The sequence below is a fragment of the Patella vulgata genome, chromosome 5 (assembly GCF_932274485.2).
Source record: "Patella vulgata chromosome 5, xgPatVulg1.2, whole genome shotgun sequence".
In the NCBI taxonomy this organism is placed as follows: Eukaryota; Metazoa; Mollusca; class Gastropoda; family Patellidae; genus Patella; species Patella vulgata.
This window is the reverse complement of record NC_065883.2, coordinates 20794694-20806390: the sequence shown is the minus strand read 5'-3', so window position 1 is coordinate 20806390 and position 11697 is coordinate 20794694. Positions and strand designations below refer to the sequence as shown.

The 11697-nt window shown below is 36.1% G+C and overlaps 1 protein-coding gene across 1 annotated transcript; it reads left to right on the top strand.

Annotated features, from left to right (window-relative positions):
* The first annotated feature begins 2028 nt into the window (after positions 1-2028).
* On the top strand, positions 2029-8949 carry LOC126821062 (speedy protein 1-B). The gene is made up of 6 exons (XM_050549367.2): positions 2029-2440; positions 3239-3297; positions 3744-3829; positions 4613-4784; positions 6669-6951; positions 8758-8949. The coding sequence occupies exons 1-6, from the start codon at positions 2047-2049 to the stop codon at positions 8829-8831; spliced, it is 1068 nt and encodes a 355-aa protein (XP_050405324.1). The 5' UTR covers positions 2029-2046; the 3' UTR covers positions 8832-8949.
* Positions 8950-11697: the final 2748 nt, after the last annotated feature.

Sequence of the window (11697 nt, the reverse complement as noted above, 5' to 3'; positions counted from 1 at the left end):
TTACGAAATTACTCATTGATATCTATTTTTACATCATTCAGAGCAATCGATGGAAATTATCACTAGTGAGCGATAACTCTTGCAATTTTTTCTGTAGGAAAGGTGGCACTGTAGTGTTTAGCAATAGCAGACGACACGTGCTTGTATGACGCAGCCGACGGTGACGGGATCACGTCTCTTCCCCCTTTTTCATTTTGTAAATAGGCCCATTTATTTTTGTTTTTAATATCAGGGTTCTACAATAGTGCGGCTATAGGGAAACGACACTGATGATGCACTGAATGAGTGATGATAGACTTACTACTAGGGAGGCCTAGTGACAGTAATACTAGTAGTAGGAGTAGATAGTAAGGTAGGCTACGCAATGGGTCAAATTGAAATTATGTCAATTTTAATAACATGACGCACGGTAAACGAGACGTAAGTATAAAAAATAATTATAGGCATAGATCTAGCCAGGCTAGCTTAGCTAGCCTATGTACTAAAGTAGGGACTGTTATAGTTTATAGTATAAATGTTGCTTTGCAACAGGTCAGCCAAGAACTTAGACTGGTCTGTGATCATTCACTCATTATTCTCTCAGTGTTTCATTAACTACACAGTCAAATTGTAATGTATGTTCTGTAAGTAAGGTCACGACTGTAGTCTAAGAGGCCTACTTTTCCAATTTTGATGATATCATGTCTGATATTATCAGACAGTCATAACTCATATAAGCTTAATACTTTTTTTATAATAAATATCACGTCTGGTGGCTAGACCTAGTCCAGTTGTCTATTTTAATTAATTTTATGCCAAAATTAGCAAAAGTAAAACTATACTATTATTTATACACACTAAATCTAGTAGGAGGCTAGGTTAGAGTTACTCTAAATGTAACTCTAAAATAAGCTAGGCAACTGAACAGTGGCAGTGCTAGTGTAACACCGGAACTCTACCCACACTAATACTACAGCTAGTGTACTACTACTAGAGCATCCCAAACTTAGGCTGCTTATCTACAGCTAGCTCCGGCTGAGAATAGGCCCTCAGCTAATTAACCGACATTTAAATTCCTACATCGACGATTTTAGTCGAAAACACTGAGTATGCTTTTAGAAATTTTTAAAAGTATTTATTTCTCTTCTATTGTCATATTGAATGAAATTAAATATGTTTATTTAGCCGCTGTGTGTATGAAAAATGTCAAACTAACCAAAGCCGAATCACAAAATAGTCCTCTAATTATTTAATATGGCAGCGCCCATGAAACATAATTTCACAGAGGCGGTTTTATTTGCGAAAACAAATTTAGGAGTATCTAACCTTGTTTTGAAAGATAAACAGATTGAAACTCTAAAGACAGTTTACAATGGTAAAGAATTTATTGCAATATTACCCATAGCACATATTATATATCGCTTTTACGCGAGTGTCAGCGACATACCGTGTTTACATAAAACACACGTGCGTGGGTTATTTTTACTCTGTTGTCTAAACAAAGCAGTCTCGAGTCGATAAGTCCCGCCCCAAAATGATCACATGAGCGTTTTAAATGGCGGATAATCAGTGCAGTGTCACATTCTGGGAAGTATGACGTAGATGGGTCGCTGCGTGCAGTATGGGAAGTATGACGTAGATGGGTCGCTGCGTGCAGTATGCTACTAGAGTACTGGCCTACAGCTAAGAACAGGTCTTATGTTCAGGCTCCTTGCAAATAATCCAGATTTTGACAATTAAGACAGTAAGAACTGGCTAACATATTAATTTTTCTTTATACCCCTTTCCCAGACGTCACCAAGGCAAGGGCAAGACCCCTCGTTTTAACACAGATTAAGTTCTTATGGGCCCTGTCTTCAATGTTGTATTTAAATCAGTCTTGTTTTACTTCAGGCAAAAGATGCAATACAGAAAGAAATTGCAGGTCAATTGAGGACGTGTGCTAATTAAGTGTGCGACTGTTATTATCCCACCTGTTAGATAGGATATTAAAACAAATCTTAATAAAACATTCCTGTATGGGTTGTAATTAGTTTGCTTAAAAGCAAGATCGTAAACGCGTCTCAAATGTCATTTCGCCTGCCAAGCTTCTCAGAGACTTTTGTACAGCCAAGAATTAATCATCAAAATTGTTGGCAAGAAGCGACTCCTTGGCTTGAATACCCGTACCGGAGAGACTTTGTTGTACCTTGGTGTGGTGACTACTCAAATATTCCAGTTATTTATCCAGGATCAGGACCTCAAGCAATTCAACAATTTTCAAATTACCATCTGTCAAGACCCTTTAGCATTCAAGGACGTGGAATGAAGCGCTTAAGAACCGTTTCTAACTTGCAAAACATAACAGCTAAAAAGAATGAATTTGTCAAGATAGAGCTTCCCGTTGTTCCTGCAAAAAGGGCCAAGAAATCGAGTTTTATTGTGAAGCCCAAAGAAATGCGGGCATTTTTTGGTTTACTAGGTAGAATACAGTTTTAACTCCCCTTTCCTTAGACCTCCGCCACCCACTTAGCTCTCCCGAAATATAAAGACTGACTAATTGACACACATTGTGTGCTCTACATTTGAATTTTAAACCACAGGGTCGCCGAGGCGCCGACCGCAGATGGATTTTGGCTCCGAGCTTAATACAAAGCCGGTAGCCCTCGGTTTCTCAATCTGTTCCAGTTATTTATTAGCAGCAGTGACGGGTGTCAACTGTCAAGGTATGCCTTACAATTTCAAGAACATCCGAAAGCTCTTTTGTACCCTAAAGTAGGGCATACACTTGGGGTTTTAAATCCGTTATCTTAATAACAAACCAATTCCTTATTTAAAAATTCAAATATAGCTCAAATTACTTATCCCAGATTCCAATGCAGGCGTGAGACGACAACCTTCAGGATTTTTAAAATCCAATCTTAACTTGTCAGCTAGTGCCCGTGAGGTTGACAAAGCAAATATGTCTAGTTGTTTGGATGGTACAAAAAGGCGAGGTCCACTCGTGTACATACTAAAATGCACCTTTGACAGTTAAAAATCGAAGAAGAGTAGAAAAAACTCGGTTTTGTCAGGATAACCCCACCCACACCCCGGACTCGCACTTATAGCTTAATGTTAACCCCATTCATTCCTTGATGTTGATGCTTGTTTAAAGCTACCCAGACCACATATAAATAGACTAACGGTGTATACCCACCTAAAATAAATATTTAGTGCTGTGCAGATGCGACAGCTTGAAATTGTTAAAACGTTTCTGCTTTGTTTTTAAAATCTTCAGCTGATGAACTGATTCAAGATTTTTTAGAAGTTGACAGTTGTATTAAGATATCTGATAAAGTAAGTTAGATAGAATCTTTTTCAATTGTGTCCTATCTATCAATAGATGTATGTATCGATAAAAGAAAAAAAAAGAAGGAGGCTAGTAAAAGGATACCACAGACAAATGAAATGAACTAAGGCTATCCGTGAGCTAACGCCATTGCGTCATTTTAAGCAACACCTCATCTATTCGTTGCATTAGTTAATACAAGAACAAAAGCGGGGAGCCAATGCTGTCTAGATTGTGATGAATTACTTTGCTTCAACATGTATCCAGATTATAGATTGCCACGGGACAGATAATATTTGTTTGAAATGCTGATCAAGTTTGCAATAAAAGGCTCATAACTAACAAGTTTTTGACGTTTCATTTTCGATTATATTTATTTATTATATAAGATTTTAAAAAAGCTAATAATGTTTTATAAAATTTAAAAGATAAATATCGTTAATTGTTATTTCAGTACCTGCTGGCTATGGTATTTGCCTATTTTAAACGAGCCAGTTTTTCTATACGAGAATACACGAGAACGAACTTTTTTGTTGCACTGTAAGTATACTTGATAAACAATGAACATATTTTAGTTTATAAAATACTTGTTAAAAGAACGTGCATTATTTTTATGGTAATAAAAAACTGTACGTCTCACATGAAATAACATGTTTTAATTTATCTTGACAATGGTCTCTCAAAATCTGCAGCCAAGAGGGATGCATCGTATTTTATAATCCCCATTTACATAAAATAATAGTGCCATTAATTATCTGGTCACTCCTCGACTCCCCCATAAAGCAGTTTGCAGTGCAAGCACGAGCAGGCACGTTTATTGCAAACTTTTACAAAGTAATTTGCTTTCATTGGGCTCAAAGAAATCGGATTTTAAAACGTGATTCCTTAATTTTGCCCATGATGGTCGTATAAATGAGCTTCACGTGGCAATCCCCCATCCTTGTTTGTTACTGTTATTCCTGTATCCGAGAGGTTTTAGAGAAAGAAATAAAAATGTGGTTTAACGTTCACTCGACACAAACTAGGTCATGTTGTTCGATTTCATTTCAATAATTCGCTTGAGGGTATGGGTTTTGCAGTGGGGGTGGGCCGGGGGGGGGGGGGGGTCGAAACCGGAGGACCCGGATAATTAAACCACGAGGTTGACAGGCGATTTGAAACCACGCCACTTGACTCAATTACAGACCTTATAATCTAAAGCGCACACTTTATACCATTGGGCCACCTACCCCCTAAATGTTTTAGAACAACTTTATATTCGCTTTTGACTATTGTTCACACCATTAGGGAACACTGAAAATGAATACCCCATTTTCATTTCAGTTATTTAGCTAATGACATAGAAGAAGATGATGAAGATTTAAAATATGAAATATTTCCATGGGCTCTTGGTAGAAAATGGAAAGATAAATATCCCCAGTTTTTGTTAAAGAGAGATCGACTGTTTAAAAGGATTGGATATAGAGCTATTGTTAGTAGACGGTGCTGTGATGAGGTACTTCTTAAGCCCGTTTTCTATGTACGTACGCGTTTTCGCCGGTTACACTGAAACGGTCTTATTAGATTTACAATTACATTAGAGACGTTTTCGCCGGCCAAAACGCGCGGGGAAACGCCACGAAAACGCCTTAGACCCGTTTTCCATGTACGCGTTTCCGAACATGTTTTCGCCAGTTACATGGAAACGGTCCCATTACATTTGCATTAGACGGAATTTTAAAAACGCGCGCGAAAACGCGTAAATGGAAAACGTGGCACAGTAATTTCAAAGAATTTTTGCGGCACCGACATGTCCAGTTTCACAACTGAATCGGCATTTCAGCAATATCAGCCCCGAACCCGTTCTCACATATTTGCCCTTTTACAATCCCAGGAGTTAGGCCAGCTTTCTACGTATACGTTTCCGCCAGCGAAAAATCGGTATAATACAAACGTAATTGTAATGGGACCGTATCGATGAGTGTTTTTTTTCGCTGGCATTTGTTCTCACGTGAAGTGTGTGCATGCGGATGTTTACGTTCTGACGTACAAACACGGGTTCTCTTCCATTAAGTCAATCTACGACTCTTGTCGTTAGCTTGCAAATGGCAGATGTTTTGGACACGGTCTTATTATATTATTACGAAAGAGCGGCGACTGAACGTTAACGATATCGGGTTCACTTATGACGTCATTTACATGGTATTCCCCAAACTCTTCAGCGATTTTTCTATCCACATGGAAATACAAAAAAAAAAAAAGCGCGCGGAAACGCATCGGGGCTGACTTGTTATTAATGGTCCTATATTTTAGATTATAGCACTGCTTCTTATAGTGTTGAACTGAGCGGAGACAAGTTGTTCTATTTTCATCATCTTCGTAGCCTTTCCTGCGGGAGGAAAATGGAGTACCCATAGTAAACCCACGAGGTTGAGAAGTCGCCCCTATCTCCAAGCCATCAGGGACCGAAACCACGACCACAAGCCAGTGGCGTCTGGCCAACCATAGAGTTCGAAGCGCGACACCCTAGACCACTAGGCTACAAACCCCCATATGGCACTGCTCCCTGACAGTGACAATATCCTTTTATACGCCCTGTAAAGGGAACAAGAACCAAATCTAAAATGAGAATATTTCGATAGAAAATCCTTTAGTTCTATTTCGGTTATGTTCAAATTACCGGTACGGGCACAGTGCTCGTTGAATTATTTTCAAACCTATTGGGATTGTTCCATAGGAAATAAATGAAATGACGTGGGGTTTAACGTCCCACTTTTCTGCATCAGCTGGACTAATGAGGGAAATTGTGCCCGGACATTGGAGTTACGGTCTACTCTTCTTATTCCGAATTCATCGTCAAGAGTTTTTTTTACGTGCACGCCAATATGTACACGGGACCTTGGTTTTTCGTCAAAACCGAACGACTAGACAATGTACTACTGACAAGCTTTTGAAGCTTGGGGACTCGATAATTGTTTTTATATTTTGTGGTGATTGTTTAAAGGCTCAATACCACTCTTGTTGTAACTGAATAATATGTCCCAATCTTTATTCTAGTCAACAAATTGTACTATTTTAGAATATTTCAATTAATTGATGATACAAATTTCATCTTAACACACCTTATTTAAAAATTTTGAAAAATTCAACATAATGGTTTGAAACGTCTAACGTATACCTTTTCAAATGAAACTTCGATTTAAAAATATTTTCGAACCCTCTGGACAAGTAAAATAGGATGTAATGGATAATTTACACAACAGGTAGTATACTTAAACATCTAGTACTTAGATAGAGATATTATTTATTTTCTGGAGCTTTCAAGCCAGCAAGAGTGTTATTGTCCCTTTAAGGGGCATAAGGAGGAAACTTTGCTGTGTATGTCATATATTCATTTCAGATTATGGCGCTGACCCCTAGTAATATATATTGGAGGCGTGTGCGTCCGCTACACCACGCTGGAGCTCTCAGGAACTATATGAGATACCCAGAAGATGACGGTTATCCTAGAGGACCCGAAGCGTCACCGAGATCATGTCGTGAATGTGATGTGACGGACAGTCAATATGATTCCGCCAGTCCAACTGATACGGCTTGGTACATTTCTTCTAACGAATCGTCTCCAGAACGTAAAAATCATACCAGAGAACATGATCAGTCAGATATATTCTTTAACATGCAAGGTATAACACAGCTCTATATTACGATAAATGAACGTAATATTGCCAGTCCTGTCCTTCTGACACACACACACACACACAGTCGTGAACATGGTATTTTGCAAGCAGGGATTATATTTTCCACCTGAATTTAGAAAGGAAAATAGTCAGCCGAATCGGAGGAGTTTTCAGAATGTCAATCGAGATCTGAGGGTGGGGTAAAACAGAGGTTTATCAGTAACTTCTGCGCAACGAAAATTATGTCATAGATTTTGACAGTTTACGTTGTAAGCAGATTCAAAGGTGGGTGGATTTATTAGGCTGAACAAAGAATGACATTACCATTTAGAAAAATTCTCAGATATGACCTAGAAAATGGGCCTTCGATTCTACCATTTTATGTCAGTTTGGGCGTATTTATGTCAGCCTGTCCTTTGGCGGATTAATTTGGTTTGAGGGATTAGCGCCAAGAGAGGACGAACCCTTTCGATAGTTAGCATTCCACGACTTTCCGTTTCAAAGTTATCCCTCCCTTTTCCGAAATCATTGTGAACGGAAAAGAGGCTATAGTTTCTAACGGATTGTTTTGAAATTTCCGAAAACATTGTGAACGGAAAAGAGGCTATAGTTTTTAACAGATTGTTTTGAAATTTGTCAACAATATCAACATCCCACGACCGTTCGTACAAAAGTTATTCCCGCTTGGCCTAAAACCTTGTGAAAGCGATAAAAACTATATTTTTTTACAGATGTTTTTCAAATTTCTTGGGAAGCATTGGGGGCCATGAGAGGATGAACCCTATCGATTTTCAGTGTTCCGCGACTTCCAGTTCCGAAGGTATTCCCCTTAAGAAAAAATATTGTGAAAGCGTTGTGGTCACGAAAGGACGAATTCTATCGATATCCAGCGTTCTGCACTAGTGGAGGTATTTGCCATGTGTGAAATAGGTCTATTTGATAAAATCACAGTGTGCTTAAAGTCCCGCTGGGCCATTTTAAGCAATAGGAAACACTTGTAAACTACAATGTTGCGAAAGATGAATCTCTACTATAGGTACCATTTCAGTATATAACGGTTCAATGCCGTTCTGTATTTGCAAAGATATGTGGAATTGAAATTTCAAACGATCTATGCTACTCGCTATGCAGTAAGCCGTCTGTCATTTTGTTGACCACGAAAATTTAATGATAGGTCTGTTTTAATCCGATTGAATCCAAGCCGGGGCATTATCTAGAGTTGGTATTTTGATTCTGTCTTCTTATAAATGTAATAATCCAACTGAGTGTACAAGTTAGCGTGGATTAAGCCAATGAAATTTTTTTTTATTTTAGCGACAAAGGCTCATGGAATATTTACAAAAAAAAGTGATATTAAATTATTTAACAGATAAACAGTTATAATAAGAATATATAATATTATAAATATTAAATTTAAAAAAAAAATTATATGCATATCACAAAAAATGTCTAGTCGTTTGCAACCAGGGTGCAACCAGTATGTCATCATTCCACGATCATTCTTGACTAATTTCTTTCAAATTTCAACGGATTATTGATTGGGTTGTCAACTGATGAATGTTTGTGAACGTTAATTTACGTGATACCATGGACCTTATAATACAAGGTCCATGGTAATACCTTGGAACGGAGCTTTAGTAGAATTTTTACAAAAATTAATTTAGTGGGAATCGTAGTGGCGTCTAAGGAGAAAATTACGGAGTTATCTCCCAGTTAACGTTCAAATTTTAAAGTCCTGAAAACGCCAACGTTTCTTTCTAATTATCAGAAATGGCCAGGTGGTGTGATCGATTTTCGTGGTTTTTTTTCTAGGATTAAAGAAAACTCTACCATTGTCTAAAGTTGAGGGAGAAGATGTTTGGCCATCTTCTAGTATAGAAGAATGACATAAAGCCCAACAGACAAACAGTAAAACACCAACTAAATATATATTGCACCCTTCAGATATAATTGCAATTATCCCTTAATTTGGATAAAGATTTTTTCCATGCATCTCCATGATTATTTACTATGGCTTGAAAACATGTTAAAATAGAATACATGTAGTTCTTGTTGATTTTTTCAAAGGGGGCTCAAAAATTGCTGCCACCATACCTCCAACACTGGTTTATTATATTTTAATCAGAATTAAATTTTAAGATAAGCTTGTAATAAATAAGTATGTAAGCCAACCATTTATGTAAATATATTATTTTAAGTCAAGTGTATATATTATATATATAAGTAGATCAAGTATATACATATATATATTTATATCTAAAGTCTGTGACAATTTTTGGAAAGTCTGTGACAGTATTTATTTATAACAAGTGATAAATTTAATATATTACAATGTTAATTGTTCACAATATTTAATAATATTACATTATATAAATATGATGAAAGAAAACTGAGCTAGAACTCACTGTATATACTTTATTATAGAAGTCAGAAGAATAAAATATTTCATAACATTGAGTGTTATACACATCTTATGACATTTGTAGAACTTGCATATTTCAAAGGGTGATTGTAACTCCCTGGTTTCATATATAGTATTAAATTATTCTGCTTTGGTACACGAAAATTGGTCAATAGAAATTAAAACTAAATGCCTTAAATATGCATTGTGTAAACTATAAGATTTAGATGAGCTAATATATAATGAAAAATTAATATATTCAAAATTCCAGTCAAATGGACTTTATTCTGAGCAAAGTTAGGAATGTTTGAATCTTTGACAATAAATAGCCTAAAGTCTTGATTTTCCACTTTAACATTTAATATATTCAAAATTCCAGTCAAATGGACTTTATTCTGAGCAAAGTTAGGAATGTTTGAATCTTTGACAATAAATAGCCTAAAGTCTTGATTTTCCACTTTAACATTTAACGAAGATATGGTAGACATTATGGGCTTGTTATGTGAATAAATGTCTAAATAATAATTTATGTGACATTCAAGACAGAAAAAAAGAGCTGCAATAAGCAGATGTAGCGCTTACATATTATACAATAAAACCTGACAATACAGTGTTATGTGTACAGGAAAGTAATGTAAAAATTCAATTTAATTCATGAAATCAAATAATAGTTATTAAAAAACACAGCTTGGTGAATTCAGTATTTAAAATCTTCCCACCTGACAGAAACATTTAAGCCCACTATACAACAAGTTCAGAACTGTGTTTTTTTTAGGATTTCAGTTTGTTGTTTATAATTAAATAATACTAAAGCAAGACTGTGATATTTGTACATAGTTTATTCAAATAATTTAACTTATATATAAGGATGGTGATTAGCTCAATTTAATAACATTGTTTATTGTTATGTATATAATCCATTGATAAACTTAATGATGAAAAAATTACAGAAATATTTTATTGTGTTTCATTTATTGGGCAAAATACAACATTATACACTATATATAGTGTAGTGTATGCTTTCAACTCATGGTAGCATTTTGGACAATCACATGACTGAAAGGACAATATTGGTGCCAGTCATTATCACATATGTGATAGAACTGGTTAAACACGTTCCAAATATTATTTTATCACAGAGATCATTGCTACAATAGATGCGTAATCAATCCTTCAACAATCGGAAGTGACCAACGCAAAAGGAAAACACGAGTTATCCCTCTCTATAACTGACTGAAGTGACGAGTGATGACAGACACATGGGCGAATTTCTGCTCACTAATAATTTCTTCGAAGACCAAAAGTTGTTATATGAGACTGTAAAAGGATATCAGACAATTCATAAAAAATTGACTGTCACTAGATTAAATTTAAGACTAAATTTGGAGATTGGAGAGCTAAAGTACCACAAGACAAGATTGCTGACATTCTCCACTGGATTTATAAAACAGACTACACCTGCTACCAGGGGCTGAGTAAGATTATTTGAGGTCCAGGCGAATTGATTTATCTTGGGCTATATTATCTGTCTGCAAATTAGCACAATGATATCCTGTGCTGTTGCTACATTGGTCAGCTAATGGTTTTTTGACCAGAACCTATTATCCACCACCACTCCCGTCAGTATTGCAAGTGTAGTGAACAAGGGTTAGAGTTCCAGTATTGCATCTAACTAACACATCCTCCTTTGACAGGATATACTATTATTAATACTTTGCTAGGATATATATATATATATATATATATATAATATTACCATTTCAAATTACCAATATCAATTTCACTCCAGAATTGTCAATTCTGTATTTTCAACCAGTAACAGTCTAGTTTACAGTCAGTGGTCTTTATCAATGTTGTTAGTAATGCTACGATCACATCAGGCATAGTTATGTTAAATTTGAATATTATGCCAACATAATCCGGGTAAAAGCATGTGACCATTAGAAAATGAAACTATGCATCATGGTTGTAAATGAACACAGATTTCTAATTCAAATATTAAATGATATATAGAATCTGTTTAAATATTGAAGGCTCACTAAGAAATAGCCTCCAAATGTCTCTTGGGAATACAGTACATGATGTCCTGTGCTGTGGGCATGTCTAAACTGTCCACACAGACTCTATGGTCAAGGAAACGTCTTGAAATGAACAGTAGAACTCTTTTTAGCTTGGCTCTTACTATATTATAAGACATTTTTATGTTAGTTCAATCTTTCTCATGCTTGGTATCTTTCAAATCTTCATCGAGTTTCTTCAAATCTTTGAACGACCTATTGCCAGTCGAATTCTCATCTTCAGTTATTAAAATATCGCTATAGCGTTGTAGAGGTGATAAACTTCTTCGCTTA